Here is a 27,271-nt window from a genome sequence, read left to right as displayed (position 1 = left end):
AACAGTATTAAAATTTTTAAATAAATTCTAATTAAATTAAAAATACATAAAAAAATCTCTTTATTCTCTTCAATTTTGACACCATATGGTGTCCCTGCTGCCACATCCAGACGCTCTGATTCTAATAGCGATGCCTGTAATCTGCATGTCATAATGAATAACAGTATTATTTCACTACCCCAGCACACTCCCTATGCGTGTTAGGACAAGGCAAAGTGTTGTACACCTCTAAAGTAGGCTCTCTGTAGGCCAGAAATAGCCGTTTTTAATAGCGATTCACCGTGAATAAATTCGACCCAAAACTAATTTTTTAGGAAAATTCTGTGCACAGCCCAGGCCACAACAACGCGGCTTTTATATATACCAGGTCTTTACTGGCCTTGGGTGCATGAAAATCTGTGCGACTTTTGAACATATTTTCAAAAGTTATACCTGATAAATCCTGGCAACAGGTTTAAAATGCCCACTCTCTGCCATTAAATATAGGCTGAAGTACATTAAGTTCTGTGTATGTGATGTTGGTGCTGGACAAGTACTATTGTGGAGATTGTGGTGATGTTGCCCATAGCAACCAATCAGAACGCTTCTCTATTTGCTGCTCTCTGCACTAAGGCTGACTCCACCCCAGTAAAGGTGCCGACCAATCATCATCATGAGGAGCTCATTTCAGGCTGTTCTCACGTGGCGCTTAAAGGGGTACTCCGGTGAAAACCTTTTTTCTTTTAAATCAACTGGCGGCAGAAAGTTAAACATATTTGTAAATTACTTCTATTATAAAATCTTAATCCTTCCAGTACTTATGAGCTGCTGAATGCTACAGAGGAAATTCCTTTCTTTTTGGAACACTGATGACATCACTAGCACAGTGCTCTCTGCTGACATCTCTGTCCATTTTAGCAACCATGCATAGCAGATGTATGCTAAGAGCAGCATGGTGGCTCAGTGGTTAGCACTGCTGCCTTGCAGTGCTGGGGACTTGGATTCAAATCCCACTAAGGACAACAATAAGTAAAGCGTTATTATTATAATAACGTCAGCAAAGAGCACTGTGCTTGTGATGTCATCAGAGAGCATTCCAAAAAGAAAAGAATTTCCTCTGTAGTATTCAGCAGCTAATAAGTACAGGAAGGATTAAGATTTTTTAATAGAAGTAATTTACAAATCTGTTTAACTTTCTGCCACCAGTTGATTTAAAAGAAAAAAGGTTTTCACCAGAGTACCCCTTTAATATGCAGGACTAATCCAAAGAAGCGAATGGAGCCAAAGTGTATACATGTGCAAGGTTTCGGCTAAGTGCCTCTGTCAAGCATAACAAGTAGTACAATGAAGATTAAATACATCAAGGTGCATTACAATTGGTCAAGAAACATGTGCATTACATTCCCAGAGATTAGGTCGTCCAACCTCCAGGATCTGATAGGCTGTGTATGTAAACATCATGTGATCATTAGCGTCAAACATACTAAAGATATTCCAGACAAATCTGATATATATATATATATATATATATATATATATAAAACTCAACGTGTGTGTGTGTATGTATGTATGTATGTTCCAAAAAAACTATATTGACATGAAACTTGGCACACATGTTACTTATATGTCAACAACAAACATAGGATAGGTGATTTAACCCTTACTCACCCCCATTTGCCAGGGGCGGGGTTTATGTTTAAAGTCCCATACCAGTCAATGGGAAATATATGTTACTGCATAACTTCCAAACAGCTGGAGATATTTCGATAATGCTTGGTCATATGTTACTTATATGTCCACTTAAAATATAGAACAGTTAATTTAACCCTTAACTACCCCCATTTGCGAGTTTTTGTTTAAAGTCCCATGCAAATCAATGGGAAATGTATGTTCCCACATAACTTCTGTACAGCTGGAGATATTTCAATACCTGGTGCACATATTACAGGTCGGGATATGAGGACGGTATGGGAGGTCGGGATATGAGGACGGGATATGAGGACGAGATATGAGGCCTGGATAGGAGGATGGGATAGGAGGACGGGAAAGGAGGACGGGAAAGGAGGATGGGATAAGAGGTCGGGATAGGAGGTCGAGATAGGAGGATGGGATAGGAGGTCGAGATAGGAGGATGGGATAGGAGGTAGAGATAAGAGGTCGAGATAAGAGGTCGAGATAGGAGGTCGAGATAGGAGGTCGAGATAGGAGGTCGAGAAAGGAGGACAGGAAAGGAGGTTGGGATAGGAGGACGGGATAGGAGGATGGGATAGGAGGACGGGATAGGAGGATGGGATAGGACATCAGGATAGGAGGTCGAGATAGGAGGACGGGATAGGAGGTCGGGATAGGAGGTCGGGATAGGAGGATGGGATAGGAGGACGGGGTAGGAGGACAGTATAGGAGGTCGGAACAGGAGGTCGAGATAGGAGGTCGGGATAGGAGGTTGGGATATGACAAGAATATATGAGGACTGGATATGAAGTCAAAAGCTTCCTCCTTTGTTTATTTTCCTTCCCAACAGGGATTAGGAAGGAAAAACCGGGCAACGCCGGGTACTCAGCTAGTCTATATATAAAACTCAATGTGTGTGTGTATGTGCGTATGTATGTGTGTATGTTCCAGCATCACGTCCAAATGGCTAAAGATATTAACATTAAACTTGGCACACATGTTACTTATATGTCAACAACAAACAAAGGATAGGTGATTTAACCCTTACTCACCCCCATTTGCCAGGGGCGGGGTTTATGTTTAAAGTCCCATACAAGTCAATGGGAAATACATGTTACTGCATAACTTCCAAAGGGCTGGAGATATTTCGATAATACTTGGTCACATGTTACTTATATGTCCACTTAAAATATAGGATAGTTAATTTAACCCTTAACTACCCCCATTTGTGAGGGTCAAATCAATGGGAAATGTATGTTCCCACATAACTTCCGTACAGCTGGAGATATTTCAATACCTGGTGCACATATTACGGGTTGGGATAGGAGGTCAGGATAGGAGGTCGGGATAGGAGGTCGGGATAGGAGGTCGGGATAGGAGGTCGGGATAGGGGGACGGGATAGGAGGTCGGGATAGGAGGTCGGGATAGGAGGTCGGGATAGGAGGACGGGATAGGAGGTCAAGATAGGAGGTCGGGATAGGAGGACGGGATAGGAGGTCGGGATAGGAGGTCGGGATAGGAGGTCGGGATTGGAGGTTGGGATTGGAGGTCGAGATAGGAGGTCGGGATACGAGGTCGAGATACGAGGTCGAGATAGGAGGTCGAGATAGGAGGACGGGATAGGAGGTCGAGATAGGAGGTCAGGATAGGAGGTCAGGATAGATGGACTGTATAGGAGGACGGGATAGGAGGTCGGGATAGGAGGTCGGGATTGGAGGTCAAGATAGGATGTCGAGATAGGAGGTCGAGATAGGAAGTCGAGATAGGAGGTCGGGATGTGAGGATGGGATGTGAGGACGGGATGTGAGGACGGGATATGATGTCAAGATGTGATGACGGGATAGGAGGTCAAGATAGGAGGTCGAGATAGGAGGTCCAGATAGGAGGACGGGATAGGAGGTCGGAATAGGTGGTCAGGATAGGAGGTTGGGATAGGAGGATGGGATAAGAGGACGGGATATGACAACAATATATGAGGATGGGATATGAAGTGAAAAGTTTCCTCCTTTGTTTATTTTCCTCTCCAACAAGGATTAGGAAGAAAAAACCGGGCAACACCGGGTACTCAGCAAGTAGAGGATAAATAGGGACGTCCGTTTAGCATCCTCATAGTACTTACATCATACGATCATACATTGGCACAATATAGTGCTGCATAAACTCTCCGCTGGATCGACGCAGGTGCAGTGGATGGGAGTACACTGTGACGCATGCGCAGCACGGAATAGAAGTCTGCAATCAGTATGGGCGGAAGCTGAGCGCAAGACAAGAAATGTGTGTGACGCTGTAGGACGCAGGCGCACTAGGTTTGTTTACAATTGAACGGACTTGTGAGTTTATGCAGGGCTATATTGTGCCAATGTATGATGGGATGATGTAAGTACTATGAGGATGCTAAACGGACGTCCCTCTTCATTCTCTATAGATCAGATTTGTCTGGAATATCTTTAGTATGTTTGACGCTAATGATCACATGATGTTTACATACACAGCCTATCAGATCCTGGAGGTTGGACGACCTAATCTCTGGGGATGTAATGCACATGTTTCTTGACCAATTGTAATGCACCTTGATGTATTTAATCTTCATTGTACTACTTGTTATGCTTGACAGAGGCACTTAGCCAAAACCTTGCACATGTATACACTTTGGTGTGGAATAAACGTGAAGCCTTCCTTTGATTTCCGAATATCTGGCGTTTATTTTGCGGTGACCATTCGCTTCTTTGGATTAGTCCAGCATATTAAGCGCCACGTGAGAACAGCCTGAAATGAGCTCCTCATGATGATGATTGGTTGGCGCCTTTACTGGGGGTGGACACAGCCTTAGTGCAGAAAGCAGCAAATAGAGAAGCGTTCTGATTGGTTGCTACTGTTTATATCTCCACCCTTAATTCAGTGGCCCAATGGCATTTAACCCCTTAAATTCCTCAGTTAGGTATTCAAAATGTAGAAAATGTATATAAATGGCAAGGTTGGCACCTGTTTGAATGCCAATCCACTATTTGGGCCAGGCTGGATACAGTTGGGTATTATGGAGGGGCCCCTACTCTTTACATTTCCACCCTTAATTCAGTGGCCCAATGGCGTTTAACCCCTTAAATTCATCACTTATTCAAAATACTGAAAATGTACATAGTTGGCAAAGTTGACACCTATTTTAATGCCAATCCACTGTTTGGGCCAGGCTGGATAAAAATGGGTATTATGGAGAGGCCCTTACTCTTTATTTTTCAACACTTAGGTCAGTGGCCTAACCTCGTTTAACCCCTTAAATTCATCAGTTACTTATTCAAAATGTAGAAAATGTATATAGTTGGCAAGTTTGGCACCTGATTTAATGCCAATCAACTGTTTGGGCCAGGCTGGATACAGTTGGGTATTATGGATGGGCCCTTACTCTTTACATTTCCACTCTTAATTCAATGGCCCAATGGCGTTTAACCCCTCGAAATCCCAAGTTACTTATTCAAAATGCAGAAAATGTATAAAGTTGGCAAGGATGGCACCTATTTTAATGTCAATCCACTGTTTGGGCCAGGCTGGATACAGTTGGGTATTATGGAGGGGCCCTTACTCTTTATTTTTCAGCCCTTAATTCAGTGGCCCAATGGTTTTTAACCACTTAAATTAATCACTTATTCAAAACACTGAAAATGTATATTGTTGGCAAGGTTGGCACCTGTTTTAATGCCAATCCACTATTTGGGCCAGGCTGAATACAGTGGGTATTATGGGGGGGCCCTTACTCTTTACATTTCCACCCTTAATTCAGTGGCCCAATGGCGTTTAACCCCTTAAATTAATCACTTATTCAAAATGCAGAAAATGTATATAAATTGCAAGGTTGGCACCTGTTTTAATGCCAATCCACTGTTTGGTCCAGGCTGGATACACTTTGGAATTATGGAAGGGCCCTTACTCTTTACATTTCCACCCTTAATTTAGTGGCCCAACAGGGTTTAACCCCTTGAAATCACCAGTTACTTATTCAAAATGCCGTAAATGTACATAGTTGGCAAGGTTGGCACCTATTTTAATGCCAAGCCACTGTTTGAGCAAGGCTGGATACAGTTGGGTATTATGAAGGGGCCCTTACTGTTTATATTTCCACCCTTAACCCCTTCATGACCCAGGGTTTTTCCATTTTTGCACTTTAGTTTTTTCCTCCTTACCTTTAAAAAAATCATAACTCTTTCAATTTTGCTCCTAAAAATCCATATGATGGCTTATTTTTTGTGCCACCAATTCTACTTTGTAATGACATCAGTCATTTTACCCAAAAATCTACAGAGAAACTGAAAAAAAATTCATTGTGCGACAAAATTTAAGAAAAAACACAATTTAGTAATTTTGGGGGCTTCCGTTTCTACACAGTACATTTTTCGGTAAAAATGACTCTTTCTCTTTATTCTGTAGGTCCATACAGTTAAAATGATCCCCTACTTATATAGGTTTGTTTTTATTGTACTTCTGGAAAAAATCATAACTACATGTAGGAAAATGTATACGTTTAAAATTGTCATCTTCTGACCCCTATCATTTTTTTTATTTTTCTGCTTATGGGACAGTATGAGGGCTAATTTTTTGCGTCGTGATCTGAAGTTTTTAACGATACCATTTTTGTAATGATCGGACTTTTTGATTGCTTTTTATTCATTTTTTCATTATATAAAAAGTGACCAAAATACGCTTTTTTGGACTTTGAATTTTTTTTGCGCGTACGCCATTGACCGTACGGTTTAATTAATGATATATTTTTATAATTCGGACATTTCCACACGCAAAGATACCACATATGTTTATTTTTATTTACACTGTTTTTTTTTTTAAATAGGAAAAGGGGGGTGATTCAAACTTTTATTATTGAAGGGGTTAAATGATCTTTATTCACTTTTTTTCCCCACTTTTTTTTGCAGTGTTATAGCTCCCATAGGGACCTATAACACTGCACACACTGATCTATTACATCGGAAACCAGTGATCAATGATTCTGCCGCTTGACTGCTCATGCCTGGATCTCAGGCACTGAGCAGTCATTCGGCGATCGGACAGCATGGAGGCAGGTAGGGATCCTCCGGCTGTCATGTAAGCTGTTCGGGATGCTGCAATTTTGCCGCGGCGATCCCGAGCAGCTCCCTGAGCTAACCGGCATTAGTTTACTTTCACTTTAGACGCAGCATTCAACTTTGAACGCTGCGTCTAAAGGGTTAATAGCGCGCGGCACCGCGATCACTGCTGCGCGCTATTAGCCAAGGGTCCCGGCCGTTGCTAGGTGCCGGGCCCCGACCCTCTATGACGAGGGGCCACGCCGTGGCCCGTTATAGAATGGGAGCCGACCCATGACATACATGTATGCCATGGGTCGGGAAGGGGTTAATTCAGTGGCCCAATGGCATTTAACCCCTGAAATTCCTCAGTTACTTATTCAAAATGTAGAAAATGTATATGGTTGGCAAGGTTGACACCTGTTTTATGCCAATCCACTGTTTGGGCCAGGCTGGATAAAAATGGGTATTATGGAGAGGCCCTTACTCTTTATTTTTCAACACTAAGGTCAGTGGCCCAACCGCGTTTAACCCCTTAAATTCTTCAGTTACTCATTCAAAATGCAGAAAATGCATACAGTTGGCAAGTTTGGCACCTGATTTCTTCCCAATCCACTGTTTGGGCCAGGCTGGATACAGTTGGGTATTATGGAGAGGCCCTTACTCTTTACACTTCCACCCTTAATTCAGTGGCCCAATGCCGTTTAACCCCTTGAAATCACCAGTTATTCAAAATGCAGAAAATGTATATAGTTGGCAAGGCTGGCACCTATTTAAATGCTAATCCACTGTTTGGGCCAGGCTGGATACAGTTGGGTACTATGGAGGGGCCCTTACTGTTTATATTTCCACCCTTAATTCAGTGGCCCAATGGCATTTAACCCCTTAAATTCATCAGCTACTTATTCAAAATGTAGAAAATGTATAGAGTTGGCAAGGTTGGCACCTGTTTTAATGCCAATCCACTGTTTGGGCCAGGCTGGATATGGCTGGGAATTATGGAGGAGCCCTTACTCTTTATTTTTCAACACTTAGGTCAGTGGCCCAATTGTGTTTAACCCCTCAAATTCATCAGTTACTTATCCAAAATGTAGAAAATGTATATAGTTGGCAAGTTTGGCACCTGATTTAATGCCAATCCACTGTTTGGGCCAGGCTGGATGCAGTTGGGTATTATGGAGGGGGCCTTACTCTTTATATTTCCATCTTTAATTCAGTTGCCCAATGGCATTTAACCCTTTGAAATCACCAGTTACTTATTCAAAATGCAGAAAATGTACATAGTTGGCAAGGTTGGCACCTATTTTCTTGCCAATCCACAGTTTGGGCCAGGCTGGATACAGTTGGGTATTATGGAGGGGCCCTCACTCTTTATTTTTAAACCATTAGGTCAGTGGCCCAACCGCGTTTAACCCCAATACGCATTTTTTTTTCATCCATTTTTTACTATCTTTTTTTTTTCAGCAAAAACACAATCTATATTTTTTCTTCTGAATTCGATTGTTCCCAAATAATATTCAACATTTATGTATAAAAAAAAACAGGTTTAGTGCAGAGGAATAAAGAGGAGAAAATGTCTATTAGTCATCGTCATCTATAAGACAATGCGCGGATAAGAAACCAGCTCCAGTGAATAAGAAACCAACTTAATGGTGACCATGTCCAGCATTGTGCCTCACTCCTTCCTGTCATCTTTCTTCCATTCTCTCTTCCACGGTCTCTCTCATCCTCTCCCTGTCTCTCTCATCCTCTCTCTGTCTCTCTCATCCTCTCCCTGTCTCTCTCATCCTCTCTCTTCCACGGTCTCTCTCATCCTCTCTCTGTCCCTCTCATCCTCTTTCTCTATCACGTTCCCTCTCTCCCCCCATCTCTCTGAGGCCTCCTCGGTATCTCTCGGTCTCCTCCCCGGTGTCCGGTAGGGGGCGGTTCTCTTGGCTCCTCCCAAAACATTCGACACCCGGAGCCGCAGCCGCCCGAGCCCGCCCGCCTCCTCCTCCTCCTCCCTCGTTCTGCAGGCCCCGCCGGTCCCCGCGGTATTCAGGTAACGTGCGGGGTGTTGGGAGGGGGTCGGTAGGCAGCGGCTATGTCTGCTCAGGAAAGTCCCCGGCTTGTGGCCTAATCCCGATACCTCGTCCTAACAGCTAAATATAATAATGATATCACCCGCGACATCTATACAGTATAATAATACATTATTTTGTGTAATATATACCATCCTCTATATCCTCTGCTGTGTGTGTGATATGTATGTGTATAATATATATATATATACAGTCTTCTTTATACTGCACTATGCTGTGATATATATATATATATATATATATATATATTCATATTTATTCCATCCTTTATATAGTAATACCCAATGCTGTGTAATTTGGATAGTGCATCAGGAAAGTCTTCAGCCCCTTTCACCTATTTCACATTATGTTATATTCCAGTGGTCTTCAACCTGCGGACCTCCAGATGTTGCAAAACTACAACTCCCAGCATGCCCGGACAGCCGTTGGCTGTCCGGGCATGCTGGGAATTGTAGTTTTGCAACATCTGGAGGTCCACAGGTTGTAGACCACTGTTCTATTCCCTAAAAATCTGCTTTCCCCTTCATTCTGCACTCAATACACCATAATGACAAAATGAAAACAATATTTTGGAAATGTTTGCAGATTTATTAAACAGGGAAACCAAAAAATCTGCATGTACATAATAAGGCTGCAACTAGGGATTATTTTCATAATCGATTAGCTGACCGATTTATTATTTTGAACAGATAGAAAATAATAATTATGAAAAACAAAAAATAAAACAATAGTGGAGAAGATCATTTGCATGTTAACCCCTTAAGGATGTAGCCTGTTTTAGCCTTAAAGGAGTACTCCACTGGAAAACATTTTCTTTTAAATCAACTGGCCCCAGAAAGTTAAACAGATTTGTAAATGACTTCTATTAAAAAAAAAATCACAATCCTTCCAGTACTTATCAGCTGCTGTATAATACACAGGAAGTTATTTTCTTTTTGAATTTCCTTTCTGCCTGACCACAGTGCTCTCTGCTGACACCTCTGTCCATGTCAGGAACTGTCCAGAGCAGGAGAGGTTTGCTATGGGGATTTGCTCCTACTCTGGACAGTTCCTAAAATGGACAGAGGTGCCAACAGAGAGTACTTGTGGTCAGGCAGAAAGGAAATTCAAAAAGAAAAGAACTACCTCTGTAGTATACAGCAGCTGATAACTACTGGAAGGATTAAAGGGGTACTCCGGTGAAAACCTTTTTTCTTTTTAATCAACTGGTGTCAGAAAGTTAAACATATTTGTAAATTACTTCTATTAAAAAATCTTAATCGTTCCAGTACTTATTAGCTGCTGAATGCTACAGAGGAAATTCCTTTCTTTTTGGAACACTGATGACATCACGACCACAGTGCTCTCGGCTGACATCTCTGTCCATTTTAGCAACCAGGCATAGCAGATGCATAGCAGATGCATGCTAAGGGCAGCATGGTGGCTCAGTGGTTAGCACTGCTGCCTTGCAGTGCTGGGGTCTTGGGTTCAAATCCCACTAAGGACAACAATAAATAAAGCGTTATTATTATCATAATAACGTCAGCAGAGTGAACTGTGGTCGTGATGTCATCAGAGAGCATTCCAAAAAGAAAAGAATTTCCTCTGTAGTATTCAGCAGCTAATAAGTACAGGGAGGATTAAGATTTTTTAATAGAAGTAATTTACAAATATGTTTAACTTTCTGCCACCAGTTGATTTAAAAGAAAAAAGTTTTCACTGGAGTACCCCTTTAAGATTTTTAAATATAATTATTTTACTAATCTGTTTAACTTTCTAGCACCAGTTTATTTTTATAAAAATAGTTTTCAACTGGAGTTCCCCTTTAAATGGGTACTCCACCCCTAGACATCTCTCCCCTGTCCAAAGGATCGGCATCGTTATCGGTATCGGCAATAATCCGATAATGCCGATAATCCGATAATGCATCGCCCACCGCCCCCCCCCCCCCAACCGTACCGCACCCCTACTGCACTGCCCCGGCCAGAGACCATCGCCGCCCCATTGCCTCCCCCATCCTTGGTTTTATAATTACCAGGGCCCGGGGTCCACGCTACTTCTGGCTCCTGCTGCGTCCTGCGTTACGCTGTGTGCAGCGGTGCGCAATGACGAGTGATGTCCTCAACGCGACGTCACCGTCAGTGCGCACAGTGACAGCTCAGGACGACGCCGGAGCCAGAAGTAGCGCGGGCCCTGGGAACAGGTAATTATAAAACCGGGGATGGGGGAGGCAATGGGGCAGCGGCGGCGGTCTCTGGCGGGGGTGGTGCGGTGTGGTGGTTGGACTAAGGACCGGCAGGGGGAGAGGAGCGGGGGGGGGGGGGGGGTTGTTTGGGGTGTTGTCAGGGGGTGTGTGCTGAAATAGCCGATAACTTATACTGGAATATCGGTATAAGTTATCAGCTATCGGCCTTAAAGTCCACAGAGTGTCGGTATCTGCCCTAAAAAATCGATAGCGGTCGATCCCTACTTTTACCACAAAATGTATGGTAAAGCCACCAAAAATTATTTGTGGGGCAAAATTGGAAAACCGCCATTATACAAATTTAGGTAGTTTGCGTTTCTACGTAGTGCACTTTTCTGTACACATTACACATCGGACCAGATTTATCAAACTGTGTGAGAGAAAAAGTGGAGGGATTTTACCACAACAACCAATCACAGCTCAGCTTTCACTTTACCAGAGCTTGTTAACTGAGCTGTGATTGGTTGTTGTGGGAAATCCCTCCACTTTTTCTCTCACACAGTTTGATAAATCTGGGCCATTATCTTTATTCTGTAGGTCCATACAATTACAATGATGCCCAATTTATATAGGTTTTGTTTTATTTTGCTAGGGAAAAAAAAAAGACTTTTTGTAAGAAAATTTGTAGGCTTAAAATTGTCCTATTTTGACCCCTATAACTTTTTTTTAGTTTTTCTGTATATGGGGCTGTATCAGGGCAAATTTTTTGTGCCTTGATCTGTAGTTTTTAACAGTATGATTTTTGTTTTATATGGACTTTTTATAATCACTTTTTATGATATTTTTTCTTCTATATGAAGTGACCAAAAATGCGCAATTCTGAACTTTGGTATTTTTTTCTGTTTACGCCATTGACTGTGCAGTTTAAATTAACATTATATTTTAATAATTCAGACATTGCCGTGATACCACATATGTTTATTATTTATTTATTTTTTACATTATTTTATTGATAAAATGGCAAAAGAGGGGGATTCAAATTTTTATTAGGGGGAGGGATTATACACTATTATTAGGCTGGGATCACACCACATTTTTGCAATACAGTTCCTGTATCAGGTTTTTGATACAAAAAAATAAAAAAAAAACGGATTCCTCAAAACCTGACTAAACTGTATCAAAAACGTGTGTACAAATTTTTACCTGTATACGTTTGAAAACTGTAAAAGGTTTCAAAAACTATGTCCGGTTGTATCCGTTTTTTTTAAGAAAAAACGTATACGTTTTTAACTTTTCACTCCATTATGAATAAAGTTTCACTTGTTTAATTGAAATTCCAAGAAAAAGACTGTGAAAAGTCAAAGACCGTATGGTGCAAACTGGATGGAACCGTACACACATACAGTTCTGTATGGTTCCCATTGACTCCCATGTTATTAAAAACCTATACGGTTTAAAAGGGTTTTTACCTGGACCAAAAACCGTGGTAGGCCACGGTTTTCTGTCCGGAAAAAAAAAAGTAAAAACCGCATGGTTTGAAAAACGGAGACAACCGTATACATTATGGTACATACTGTTTTGAATGGAAAGTCTATGGGCAAGGTTTTCTGTACGGTTGCATACGTTTTTTTTTTTTTTTTTTATGAAACCGTATGCCGAAACCTTATAGCAAAATCGTGGTGTATATCTCTCTTGTGGTGGTGGGAGGTGATTGGTCTGTATGCTCAGGCAGCCTTGTTCATGAGTTATCTCTTGACCATGACTTATGGACAAGCTGATGCTGCTGCAGGACTGGTTAGTGTCCCAGTAGGTATGGGGACCCCTAGTGGTGGTATTTTCAGGGGCTGTATTCTTTATTAAATATTCAAAAAAATTATAATAAACAACCATATAATAAAAAGTCTTAAATTTTCATCAGTAACAACAAATAAAAAAGTTTTTGGACTGGGCCAATTTTTATTTTTGCATTTTTGTTTTTCTTGCCAGTAAGAGACATAACTTTTATTTTTCCATCCACAGCACCGTGTAAGGGCTTTTGCGTGACCAATTGTAATTTTTAACAATGCCATACCATAAGATGCATGGCACAACCATATAATATATAATTTTTGGGGGATATTGAAAAAAACACAACTCTGCCAAGGCGGTGGAAGGACACTCGACCTCTGACTGTGTTGAAGTGGTTTGCTGAGGTAGAGAATTATTGGCTGACACAAAGTAGTAAGTTGGCAGCCCTTGCATTGCATGAGTACACCTCTTTGCTTTGACCTCTATAGTGGTATATGCAGTACCCACCTTCTCCTATTCATATTTTATTTTTATTTTCTTTATTGCAATTTTATAAATTTCACAAGAAAAGATAAATCAAGATAAACGGAGAGAAAACAAGTTATCAAGGCAGGCAAAGTTGGGTAACGCAGTACTCTGTATGCCACAGTATTCAAAACGCATATGCAAAGAACTAAGCACCATACCAGTAATCAACCCACAACCCGCCCCTCCCCCCTACCCAAAATGCGCCCTTACAGACATCCTGGACAACACCTACAACACATAGAAACAAAGACAAGAACACTCAAGACAAAAACAACAAGAGGGAAGGGAAAAATCATAATAAGGAGAAAAAGGAAAAAGAGGGATATGCAAGACCAATGAAATCATATCGAGTATAATGCATGGTTTAATAAATGTCAAGCTTTATTTAGGAAAATAAATTGCCCAGTTTTGACACTTATAACATCACTTTTCTGCCTCTGGGGCTGTTTGAGGGCTATTTTTTACACTGTGATCTGTAGTTTTAGTTTAGATGGAACTTTTTTTTCTCTGTTTTTATATATTTTTCTTCTGATATAATTATATTGTAAAAGTTTGGACAATTCCACATGCCACAATGGTAAATCTGTTGTTTTTTTTGTTGTTGTTGTTTTACTAAAAAAAATGGGAATATGGGGTGGTTTTACACTTTTTAAGTGTATTGCTCATAGTGTTCAATGCTATGCTATGATAACACCAAGAGAAAAGGAAAACACTAAAAATGGCGAACACCTAAGTACAAAAAATCTTTATTAGGTCAAAATGCTGACAAATATATATACAAAGCAACTCCTTTCAAATACATTTAAAAAGCTCAGGATCTGAGCTACCTTCACAAGCAGAAGGGACCATGAATCTCCATGGACCATGAAAATAATTGTGCGACAAAATTGAAAAAAAAGCCATTTTATAAATTTTGGGGGCTTCCATTTCTACGCAGCAGATTTTTCGATACAAATGACACCTTATCTTTATTCTGTAGGTCCATACGATTCAAATGATATTCTACTTATATAGGTCCCCTTACCTGTCTCCTACATATCCGATTGGCGATTGATTGCTCCAAGCCTGAGATCCAGGCTTGAGCAATCGACTGCCGATAACACTGATCAATGCAATGCTATGGCATAGCATTGATCAGTGTGGGCAATCAATGTAATGCATGTTATAGTCCCCTATGGGGGCTATAACATTGCACACAAAAAAAAGTGTAAAAAAATTGTTAATAAATGTGAGTTGTTTAATTTATTTATCAATGATATAGAGGATGGTATTAACAGCTCTGTTTCTATCTTTGCAGATGACACCAAGCTTTGTAGCACAGTACAGTCTATAGAGGATGTGCATAAGTTACAAGATGACTTGGATAGACTAAGTGTCTGGGCATCCACTTGGCAAATGAGGTTCAATGTGGATAAATGTAAAGTTATGCATCTGGGTACTAATAACCTGCATGCGTCGTATGTCTTAGGGGGGATTAACCTGACAGAGTCACTGGTAGAGAAGGATCTGGGTGTACTTGTAGATCACAGACTACAGAATAGCATGCAATGTCAGGCTGCTGCTTCCAAAGCCGGCAGGATATTGTCATGTATCAAAAGAGGCATGGACTCGAGGGACAGGGACATAATACTCCCCCTTTATAAAGCATTGGTACGGCCTCACCTGGAATATGCTGTTCAGTTTTGGTCGCCTGTTCATAAAAGGGACACTGCGGAGTTGGAAAGGGTGCAGAGACGTGCGACTAAGCTAATATGGGGCATGGAGCATCTTAGCTATGAGGAGCGATTAAAGGAGTTACAATTGTTTAGTCTTGAGAAGAGACGTTTAAGGGGGGATATGATAAACGTATATAAGTATATAAATGGCCCATACAAAAAATATGGAGAAAAACTGTTCCAGGTTAAACCCCCCCAAAGGACGAGGGGGCACTCCCTCCGTCTGGAGAAGAAAAGGTTTAGTCTAAAGGGGCGACACGCCTTCTTTACCGTGAGGACTGTGAATTTATGGAACGGTCTACCTCAGGAACTGGTCACAGCAGGAACAATTAACAGCTTTAAAACAGGGTTAGATACATTCCTGGAACAAAATAACATTAATGCTTATGGAGAATTATAAAACTACATCCCTTTCCCTTATCCCCTTACACCCGTCCCTGGTTGGACTTGATGGACGTATGTCTTTTTTCAACCATACTAACTATGTAACTATGTAACCCCTTCCCTAATAAAAGTTTGAACCCCCCCTTTTCCCATAAAATAAAATTGTAAATAAAAATAAATATAAACACATGTGATATCGCCGCGTGAATGTCTGAACTATAAAAATATATTGTTAATTAAACCGCACGGTCAGTGGCGTACACGTAAAAAGAAAATTCCAAAGTCCAAAATAGCGTATTTTTGGTCACTTTTTATACCATAAAAAATTAATAAAAAGCGATAAAGTCTGATCAAAACAAAAAGGGAGCTGATAAAAACTTCAGATCACGACGCAAAAAATTAGCCCTCATACATCAGAAAAGGACATTTTTAAACAAATACATTTTCGTTTATGTAGTTATGATTTTTTCCAGAAGTACGACAAAATCAAACCTATATAAGTAGGGGATCATTTTAATCGTATGGACCTACAGAATAATGATAAGGTGTCATTTGTTTCGAAAAATGTGCTGCGTAGAAACAGAAGCCCCCAAAAGTTAAAAAATTGCTTTTTTTTTCTTTCAATTTTGTCACAATGATTATTTTTTTTTGTTTCACCATGGATTTTTGGGTAAAATGACTGATTTCATTACAAAGTAGAATTGGTGGCGCAAAGAAAACCATCATATGAGTCTGTAGGTGCTAAATTGAAAGGGTTATGATTTTTAAAAGGTGAGGAGGAAAAAACTAAATTGAAAAAAACGGAAAAACCCTGAGTCCTTAAGGGGTTAAGCCTGCCTGCAGCTTAACCCGTGATGTCAGACTGCTCCTGAAGCGTCGCCCATGCACTAAGCCTGACGCCCGAATAAGGAGAATAATGACAGGGCCATGGATCAGGGATAGGTAAGTATCATTTTCATCAGTGTCACCGACATTACAATCCTGTACAAACAGGTTATTGGGGTGACACTTATGACAGATCCCTTTTAAATGTCATATTCATGATTGTCGGCTGATAGCTGATAGCAGCTGTCACTCGCCATTTTGTGCCATACATCTATGCCTAACGTCGGGAAGGGGTTAAACTGCCTGTTTGCTGGCGTAAGTTAGGCCGCTCTTACATGCTATGCCAATAGCCTGTGGCTTCTGCATGTACCTCTTTATTGCACCTGGAGATGCAACTTTAAAGGGGTTATCCATAGTTAAACAAAAAATATTTTTAGTTTTTTTATTATGCCCATACTGTAATAAATAAAAAAAAATAAACCTCTACTCACCTTTAGCACTCACAAGGTGCCTCTGATATACTGCTCTGATTTTCAGTGTGATCCTCTTCCTGTTTTCTGACCCAATACATCACGCTGCAGCTTAGCGACTCTCTGGCCGCTGTAGTGTCCACCCTCGGCTAGTAATTTGCTGAGCGTCAATATAACATATCGGACCTGGCCCGGTCTTCTATTTGGTGCCTAGGCCAATTGTGCCACGTTGCTGCTCCGCCAATTACTGGCCAAGTGGGTCACCCCAGTGGCCAGCGATTTGCTGAGCTGCAGGGTTACTTATTGGGCCTGAGAAGCAGGAAGATGATTTCATCAGGAACAGAAGCAGGAGGCACTGAGGGAGCGCTGTAGGTATGTAATGATTTAATTTTTATATTTTCCAGAAGGGGCATAGTTAAAAAATACCTTCCAATGGATAACCCCTTTAGGCAGTGGCAAGTCCAGGTGTCGGCCGTAATTATCAGGGAATTGCGAGTTCTAGTGGCTAATAGCTATGCACTAGCACTTGAGATTCCCTGGATATTGCTGCTAGCATCTGGACTTACCACTACTTAAAACTAGGGATCGACCAATTATCGGTATGGCCGATATTATCGGCCGATAATCACGATTTCGGGCATTATCGGTATCGGCAATTACCTTGCCGATAAGGCGATAATGCCCCGCCCCCTGCACCGCCCGCACCGCGAAAGACCCGCCGCACCACGACCGCCCCCCCGACCCACCGCGTCGCACCCCCCCACCGTAGTGCTGGGCGGTATACTGGTATGGATTCTTGCCCATACCGCTATACCGGTCGGGCCCCTCCCCCACCCTCCGTCCATAAAAATAAATAAATAATAAACTTACCCGTAATGGGGGTGGTCCGGGCCATCCATTCTTCCTTCCTGTAGTGTCCGGCGGCATTCCGGGTGGAGGGTGCACCGGTACGGGCTGTCCTTCTCCGGGGGTCATCTTCTCCACTCCGGGCAGGCTCCGGCCTAGTACGCTGCATAGACGCCGTGACGTCAGGTGCGTCGCTGCGCACGGGCGTCACTGCGTAGTGGCGTCTATGCAGCGTACTAGGCCGGAGCCTGCCCGGAGTGGAGAAGATGACCCCCGGAGAAGAAGGACAGCCCGGACCGGTGCACCCTCCACCCGGAATGCCGCCGGACACTACAGGAAGGAAGGATGGATGGCCCGGACCACCCTGACAGGTAGGGGGAGAGAAGCGGGTGGTGGCGGCCTATGGCACCGCAAAAGCCACTGCAGTGCATTTATTTAAAGTGCCCGCTTTAAATCAATGACCTGCAGCGGTGTCGAGGGGGGATAAATAGCCGATAACTTATACCGGAATATCGGTATAAGTTATCGTCTATCGGCCCTAACCTCCACCGATTATCGGTATCGCCCCTAAAAAAACGATATCGGTCGATCCCTACTTAAAACAGCTTCACTAGGTGCTGGCTGCAAGTATCATTAACCCCTTAAGGACCAAGCATTTTTCAGTTTTTGCACTTTCGTTTTTTCCTCCTTACATTTAAAAAATCATAACCCTTTAAATTTTGCACCTAAAATTCCATATGATGGCTTTCTTTTTAGCGCCACCAATTCTACTCTGTAATGACATCAGTCATTTTACCAAAAAATCTACAGCGGAACGGAAAAAAAAAATCATTGTGCAACAAAATTGAAGAAAAAACACAATTTTGTAACTTTTGGGGGCTTCTGTTTCTACACAGTACATTTTTTGGTAAAAATTACACCTTATCTTTATTCTGTAGGTTCATACGATTAAAATGATACCCTACTTATATAGGTTTGATTTTGTCGTACTTCTGGAAAAAATCATAACTACATGCAGGAAAATGTATACGTTTAAAATTGTCATCTTCTGACCCCTATAACTTTTTTATTTTTCCACGAACAGGGCGGTATGAGGGCTCATTTTTTTTGCGCCGTGATCTGAAGTTTTTATTGGTGCCATTTTTGTTTTGATCGGACTATTTGATCGCTTTTTATTCATACGCTATTTTGGACTTTGAAATTTTCTTTGGGCGTACGCTATTGACCTTGCAGTTTAATTAACGATATATTCGGACATTTATGCACGTGGCAATACCACATATGTTTGTTTTTATTTTTATTTACAGACTTTTTTTTATGGGAAAAGGGGGGTGATTCTGATTTTTATTAGGGAAGGGGTTAAATCACATTTATTAACTTTTTTTTTACTTGTTTTATGCAGTGTTATAGCCCCCACTAGGGGCTATAATACTGCATACACTGATAGCAGGTACTGTTCAATGCATTGCCATGGGAATGCATTAATCAGTGTTTTCTGCGCTTTCAGGCTTGGAGCAATCAAACGCCGATCAGCCAGGAAGAAGGTAAGATACCTCCCGCTGTCCTCAGCTGTTCGGGACGCCGCAATTTCACCGACACTGTATTCTCCCGTTTTAGACGCCGCAATCAACTTTGATCGCAGCATCTAAAGAGTTATTACCGGACGTCAGCCCGATCAGCGATTAGAGGTATTCTGACATCAGGTAAAAAAATGTGGCAGAAGCATATAGTATTGCTTACCTGTCTCTCCTAATTCTGAAATCACCAAAAATCCATTTGTTTCAGGGGTTCTAGTTCTGTACTTCCTGGTTGTACTTTATGATTGAGCAGCTACTTAGTACTGTACTACAATTCCCAAAATGCATTTCCCCAGCTCTTCATTATAGTCTTCCCACCCTGCCTACTTCCCTCCTACAGTGATCCTTCCAGTTCCCCTGTCCAGAGCTGTTGCAGAACATCTTACAGCAGACTATCACACATCAGTGAGGTTGCAGCACCTGCAATTGATTCCCTGTCTGCTTCTCTGCCTTTGGCATTGTTCAGCACAAGGCAGCATGCTGCAAACGCACCTCACCTCACAGTACACTTTGTGATACAACTCTATTAGTAAGGTATATATCTCGGGTGATAGTCTTATTTAAATAGAACTTTTTTAAAACACTTTTAGAGCAGGTTTTATTTGGTGGGTACAGGAGACCACACCCCTCTATGCTAAGCCTTGCCCAGTGACGTGTTTGTGTAACTGTGGGTTTTCACCAAAATTTGCTACTTTTTGACACCCTAAACCAGTTGTACTCACTTGATAAATGTCAGCAATAATGTGTGTTTTTATAGCTGTAATATTGTCACATTGACAGGGGTGAATAGTCCTTGGGGATCACCATCCCCTTGGTTTAGACGGTTAGCACATCAAAAACTGTATTTCAACACACACAATCTGATTTTAAATTGGCTGCAGTCCACTGTATTCCTTTATTCTTTAGTCCACGGCAAATAGTGCTCATATTCACAAGATAAACCCTACCCGTCTGAGCTCTCACTAAACAAATAGTTCCCTAACTATACAGGTGGCTTTTTACCAAAAACCTGACAAAGCACACCTCGAATGTGTTACTTCACACAAAATGGCTAATGTCCCAGAAATGCTTAGCAGAACTCAATTTAGGCTTCATTTCCATTTGGCAGTTTTTTGGAAAATGCCCACTGCAGTTTTTGAACTTAAGGCAAAAGTGGATCCTGCAGGAATGAGAAGTCCTTCCTTTATATTTCCCATTCCTTTTGGATACAGTTCTGGCTTTGGCTCCAAAAACTGTTCTGGCAGTTCTCCAAAACACTGCCAAGTAGAAACACAGAATCACCAGAAAAACTAACCTCAGATCTATGGGGCGTTAAAACATAACTTTTAATATTATATTTAAAAGTGAAAACACAGCCCTACAGACTCCAACTCATAGATTCGGTTCTTTCACATGACCCTCACAGACTTTAGCTTGCCTGTCACCTCTCCAGATTGGAGGCAATCGGGAAGCTCAGTCTTTAAAGGGGTACTCCACTGGAAAACATTTTTTTTAAATCAACTGGTGCCAGAAAGTTAAACAGATTTGTAAATTACTTCTATTTAAAAATCTTAATCCTTCCAGTACGTATTAACTGCTGTATGCTACAGAGGAGGTTCTTTTTTCTTTTTTTCTGTCTGACCACAGCGCTCTCTGCTGACACCTCTGTCCATGTCAGGAACTGTCCAGAGCAGGAGAGGTTTGCTCTGGGGATTTGCTCCTACGCTTGTCAGTTCCTAAAATAGACTAGACAGAGGTGTCAGCAGAGAGCACTGTGGTCAGACAGAAAGGAAATTCAAAAAGAAAAGAACTTCCTCTGGAACATACAGCAGCTGATAAGTACTGGAAGGATTAAGATTTTTAAATAGAAGTAATTTACAAATCTGTTTAACTTTCTGAAGCCAGTTGATTAAAAAGAAAAATGTTTTCCAGTGGAGTACCCCTTTAAGCTGTTTGTCACTGATCCTATTTAGCCCCAGGCCACAGGGGAGTATACAGACTATCTCTGTCCACGGCACCACATTCTCTATTCCAGGGACACAGAACTGCCTCCTCAGGTAGCATCATCCTCTACATAATATACGGTATATATACTTCTACATGATAATACCACCTGCTGATAATATACTGTATGTACCAGCCTCTATATAGTAATGTTCCCTGCTGTGTGATATAATCAGCCTTTATATAAAACCCCTGCTTTATATATATATATATATATATATATATATATATATAAAATTGTATATATCTCTGTGTAATAATGCTCCTTACTGTGTGATATTTGCATCATCCTCTGTATAGTAATGCTCCCTGTTGTGTCATTTAGTCATTCTTTACAACACATTCACACTTAGCAAAGTATAGTTGACACAGCTCACCCTTGTGCCCTCACCACGACGCGGACAGGACCGGACCCCAGTCCAACAATAGTAACAGAAATTAATAGAGAGTCCAGCGTGGCAATTCAAGCAATGCTCGACACTTTATTCAGCAATCAGCCAACATGGAAGACAGGTTACTTACTATTGAACATTTGATGATGTGTTCAGTCATTTAGTTACATCGATTTACCAGCATTAAATCTGCAGTGAACACAATACATTTGAATGTTTCCTTATAGAATAACACTCTCTGCTGTGTGATTTAGATATGTATATCTCTTATGCTCTATATAAAATTCTATACAATGCTGAATATATTGATACCATCTGTGTGAGTACATTTCTTCTTGCGATCTGTATGCCCCTTTACATAGCATACCCTCTGCTGTGCAATACTTGGCTCCTCCCCACTCTGTAATAACATTATTTTGGGTTCTCAGTCGCGTCTGCTCAGCTTTTTTGTTTTGTTGCAGATTTCCTACAGAAGATGCCTTGAGGACGTGTAGAAGACCCTCCTCTGCCTTATAACTGCTTAGCTGTAATCCTGAAGCCTTCCCTGTTGAGCGCCTATATCCTGGTACCCAGCATGTCCGAGGGCTGGGCTCCTGCACAGGCCCCCTCTTCCTCCTTGCAGTCATCTCAGCAGCAGACACCTCAGCATCCTATTGCACTTGGGGAGCATCCCATTGCTAATCCAGCTTCTGCTGACAATCCATTGGGCTGTGCTGTCTACGGCATTCTTGTGCAACCTGATCTTGGGATCCAGCATCCTCCCTTACCCCCTGCTGAGTCTCTGCACAAGTGTGGGCTGTGTGGACATGACTTGACCCATCTGACAAACCCTCAAGAACATCAGTGCATGCCCTCAGCCAGTCAGGACCGCTCCTTCCAGTGCACCCAGTGTCTAAAGATCTTTCACCAGGCAACTGACCTCCTTGAACATCAGTGCACGCAGGTTGAGCAGAAGCCTTTTGTATGTGGAGTTTGTAAAATGGGTTTCTCTCTGCTAACCTCACTGGCTCAGCACCACACTGCCCACAATGGCAGCTCTTTAAAATGTTCCATCTGTGAGAAGACATACAAGTCACCAGAGGCAGAGAGAGCCTGTTTACCCACTGCACCTCCACCTGTACCAACCACAACATCCCTTGATAGACCTTTCATCTGCACCTTATGTCACAAGCCATTTAAGCACCTTTCAGAACTGTCCCGTCATGAACGTGTTCACACGGGTGAGAAGCCATACAAATGCACGCTGTGTGATAAGAGCTTCAGCCAGTCCTCACACCTGGTGCACCACAAGCGCACACACAGCTCAGAGCGCCCCTACAAGTGCACAGTTTGTGAGAAAAGTTTTAAACATCGTTCCCATCTCTTGCGGCACATGTATGCCCACTCAGGTGAGCAGCTCTTCCAATGTCAGACATGCCAGCTGCGCTTCAAGGAATCTTCTCAGTTACTTCAGCACCCTTGCACACCAGCTGGGGAGCGGCCCTTTCATTGTGGCGCCTGTCAAAAGACTTTCCGGCGGCCATCAGACCTCAGGCAGCATGAACGGACACACAGTGAGGAACGCCCTTTCCACTGTGATCTTTGTCAGATGAGTTTTAAGCAGCAGTACGCTCTCATGAGGCATCGACGCACACATAAAGCTGAGGAACCTGACAATTGCACCTTTTGTGAAAAAGGAATGGCCTTTGGTCAGCATGGGGCCGAGAGCATCTTCAAATGCAATTCTTGCCAGCAGGGCTTTCACCAGTCGCAGGACTTGTTACGGCACAAGTGTGGGCAGAGCAGTGCCGAGCGGCCATTCCAGTGTAGTGTGTGTCATAAGACTTACAAGCGTGCTTCTGCTCTACAGAAACACCAGGCTGCCCACTGCACAGAAAAACCGCTGAGATGCACAGCCTGTGAGCGCCGCTTCTTCTCCTCTTCAGAGTTTGTTCAGCATCGCTGTGACCCAACCAGAGATAAACCTCTTAAATGTCCAGACTGTGAAAAACGCTTCAAATACGCATCTGACCTGCAAAGACATCGACGGGTGCACACAGGAGAGAAGCCATACAAATGCCTGTCCTGTGACAAAAGTTTTAAGCAGAGGGAACATCTGAACAAACATCAGAGCGTCCACAACAGAGAACAGCATTACAAGTGCTTGTGGTGCGGGGAGCGCTTTCATGAACTGAGTCAGCTCCAGGAACACAGTGCACAGCACACAGCAGATGGTGCCTTCCAGGTGGCAGCATGTCTGCCCTGACTCACATTACTGTGACTGACACTAGTGCACCTACATTCCCCACACTAAATCCTATTCTAATGTTTTATAATCCTGTTCATGTTGGAGAGTAATAAACCAGTCTTTAAAGTGGATGAGCTGCCATGGAAGTTGCTGTAACATGTGTCTTTGTTAAGTGTCCAGTCCACACTTGTGTTGATATAAAAAGATAGTAAAGAGACATCTGATGTCTCTGGAAGAACTTTAAGATGAAATCATACTAAATGTGCACATTAAAGGCCCAAACTTTACTGCACCATACCTCTTCCTGTTCTGAGGTCGGCCCATTTAGTCCTCATCATAGCTGTGCTCTATTCACCTATTCACATTTCGTCAGAGCTGATTTCAGATATATTGGTAACTGTTAAGAGTGACCGGCTTGTGTGTCATGCATGCACTCTGTTCTTTGATCTATAGACACAGGGGGCAGCGTACAACATAACACACAATGTATAATTATATAAATAAAGTAGCAGCACTGTTCAGAGCTTTATGTCTGCTGACTGAAATTAATAATAGTATGTATTATTGCCTCCTTTTATACCTCCCTTGGTTTCAGGGCACTGTACTTATTAGGATTAAAATACATAACACAGGCGTAAGTACAGTGAACGCGACACAGTAAATGACAAACTGATATAGAGGGACAGAGGACAAGTACTTACAATCTACAATGTATGCTGCCTTTGTCCTGTGAAGGTGCATGGTCCAGAGGTTACATCTTTATAAGGTTGAAAAAACAATGAGAGTCCATCAAGTTCAACCAAAGACCCTACTGTGTTGATCCAGAGGAAGACAAAACCCCCTATGAGGCTAATGCCTGTTGCCCCATAAGAGAAAATTCCTTCCCCACTTCAATATGGCAATCAGAATAAATCCCTCCCTGGATCAATGTTCTATCCCCATAAATCTAGTATCCATAACCTGTAATATTATCTTTTTCCAGAAAAACATCCAGGCCCCCCTTGAACTTGTTTATTGAGTCAGCCATCTTAACTCATATGGCCGAGAGTCCCATAGTCTCACTGCTCTTACACTAAAGAATTCTCATCTGTGAGTCTAGAAGTAGAGGATGCTCCCTTGTCATGGTTATTGTGGCCTAGATATAGAAAGATCTCTGTACTGTCCATTCACATATAATTACATTGTGATCAAATCAATCCTTAGACATCTTTTCTCCAAACTAAATAACCGCAAGCTTGACAATCTGTCTTGGTCCTGTAATCCTCCAATACATGTAATTATATTTGTCGCCCTACTCTGCACCCAATCCAGTTCTGCCATGTCCTCCTTATATAGGTACCCAAAATTGGACACAACACTCTGTGTGGTCTAACTAATGACTTATACAGAGGCAAAACTGTTCTTGTCACAAGCCTCTATGCCTTTCTTGATACATCCCTGATCACAAAAGTTGAGCTTACTGTCCACCAATATCCCCAAGTCCTTTACTGTAGTAGTTTTACCTAATGTTTTCCTATTGAATACATAATTGAACTGTTTGTTTTTAAGATCCAAGTGCATTACCTTATATTTATCAGCATGGCTTAATTTGCCATGTCTGCGCCCAAGCCTTCCCCAGATCCCTTTTTAAGATTGTTATCCTCCTCTGTGATGGTCGCCTTACCCAGTTTAGTGTCATCTGCAAATATTGAAGTGGACCTAGTACTGACCTTTGCTATACCCCACTTGTAACTATGATCCAACCAGAGTAAGTTCCATTGATGCCTCTTCTTCCTGTCACTGAGCCAGCTGCTAACCCATTTACGTGTATACTCTAATTCCTACTTCCTAATTTTATGCACTAACCTTTTGTGTGGCACAGTATCAAATGCCTTAGAAAAGATACTCCATAAGATATTCCAGAATAGCATTTCTCAGACAACCCTCCAAAATTTTACCCATAGCAGATGTAAAATTTTCAGGCCTTTAGTTTCCAGGATTTAGACTCCTTTTTGAATATTGGTACCACATTTGCTAAGCTCCAGTCCTGTGGAACAATCCCTGTCAATATAGAATTTTTAAATAAAAGCAATGTCTAGCATGGTACGTAATCCTTGCAAAACTATGGGATGGGTGCCATCTGGGGCCAATGTGTTTTATTTTTTTTTTAAAACTTTATTTTAGTTTTATTATTTCCAACAAGGAACACAGATAAAAGAAAAACAGGGAAGGTCATACGGTCCATCCAATGTCAAATCTTCAAGGAGTATACAGTTATGTAAATATACATAATAAGGTACAGAAAAATAAAATAAAAAAACATAGGAATACAGGAAAGCAATACAGAAATCGTAATGTAAGGCACTACAACTGTTCGATCCAAGTAAACCACACATCAATACGTTGTTTAGAAAGTCCTAACCGCTTAGCTATGAGTCCCTCAAGGGTGAGGTTATTGCGTATCTCCGCTTTAATGGCTGGGAGGGCAGGAACGTCTGTTGACTTCCAGCACCTAGCAATCGCCGTTCGAGCCACAGTGAGAACCTGGAACAGGATCGTAGTGTGTGTGGGAAGCAACAATTCTACACCCAGAGTTAACAGGGCCACCTCTGGACCCCAAGGGAAGGGAACCATGAGTAAGGAGACAAGCAGGCTCCTCACTTGCTCCCAGAACGGTCGCACTTCAGGGCAAGACCACCAGACATGTAACAGCGACCCCTCTGCCGCCCTGCATCTCCAACACAATGGGAGGACCGATGGGAACATCCTAGCCAATCTGACAGGGGTGTAGTACCATCTATATAGGAGCTTGCGGGACGCCTCAAAGTGAGAAGCACACCTAGAGTGTTTTTTAGGTAAAGAAAATGCTAACGCCCACTGTTCTGAGGAGAATGTCATATTCAGGTCCCGTTCCCACTTGTCCTGGAAGGGGTAACGCTCCGGGCAATCTAATTTCACTATCTCAGAGTATCCGATAGTAATGCCTTTCCGAAACGTCCCCCCATCCAGGAAATGGGATTCGTAAGTCGTTTTAAGGGGAACCACTGGCCACTGTAGGGATTGTATAAAATGTCTCAGTCTGAGATATAGAAAAAAGTCCTTATTAGGAATCCCATATTTAGCAACTATCGTGGAGAAAGGAAGCAAGCCATCCCCATCAACTACGTCAGAAAGGAATCTGATACCTCTAGTCACCCAGTGTCGGAAGTCAATGTCAGGGAGGTGCAGGCCAATTGCCTCCACAGAAACCAGGCTTATTCTAGGGGGGAGTAATCTATTGCATATAGTAGACCTACTCCACTGTCTGACTGCAGCAGCTATCGTAGTGTATGGAGAAGGGGGCGAAGAGGTAGGGTTGAAGCGGAGAGTCCATAGGAAATAGAAAAGTGAAGGAGAGGACAGAAGAGATGCTTCAATTTCCACCCAATGCGGTGATTCCACCTGCCACCACCACTTCTTCAATTGATCCAATATAACCGCCTGATAGTAAGCCCTAATATTTGGGACTCCCATACCCCCCCTCTCTACAGACTGATACAATAAGGCTGCTCTAACCCTGGATCTCTTCCCCGCCCATATAAAGCGGAGTACCATCCTCTGGAGTTGTGCTATA

At 42.2% G+C, this 27,271-nt stretch overlaps 1 protein-coding gene across 5 annotated transcripts; it reads left to right on the top strand.

The window, feature by feature from the left end:
• Window positions 1-8,422: 8,422 nt before the first annotated feature.
• ZNF319 (zinc finger protein 319) lies at window positions 8,423-24,139 on the top strand. 5 transcript variants are annotated; one of them, XM_056525368.1, is made up of 4 exons: window positions 8,423-8,740; window positions 19,008-19,044; window positions 19,118-19,203; window positions 21,914-24,139. In XM_056525368.1, exon 4 carries the CDS (start codon window positions 22,027-22,029, stop codon window positions 23,695-23,697), a length of 1,671 nt encoding a protein of 556 aa, XP_056381343.1. In that variant the 5' UTR covers window positions 8,423-8,740; window positions 19,008-19,044; window positions 19,118-19,203; window positions 21,914-22,026; the 3' UTR covers window positions 23,698-24,139. The 5 variants fall into 5 exon arrangements, with proteins under 5 accessions (XP_056381343.1, XP_056381342.1, XP_056381341.1 ...); XM_056525367.1 differs by lacking the exon at window positions 19,118-19,203; XM_056525366.1 differs by lacking the exons at window positions 19,008-19,044; window positions 19,118-19,203.
• The last annotated feature ends 3,132 nt before the right edge of the window (window positions 24,140-27,271 follow it).

This window comes from Hyla sarda, chromosome 6 (genome assembly GCF_029499605.1).
Source record: "Hyla sarda isolate aHylSar1 chromosome 6, aHylSar1.hap1, whole genome shotgun sequence".
NCBI lineage: Eukaryota > Metazoa > Chordata > Amphibia > Anura > Hylidae > Hyla > Hyla sarda.
The sequence above is the reverse complement of the archived record's forward strand: the minus strand, read 5'-3'. Positions and strand labels throughout refer to the sequence as shown.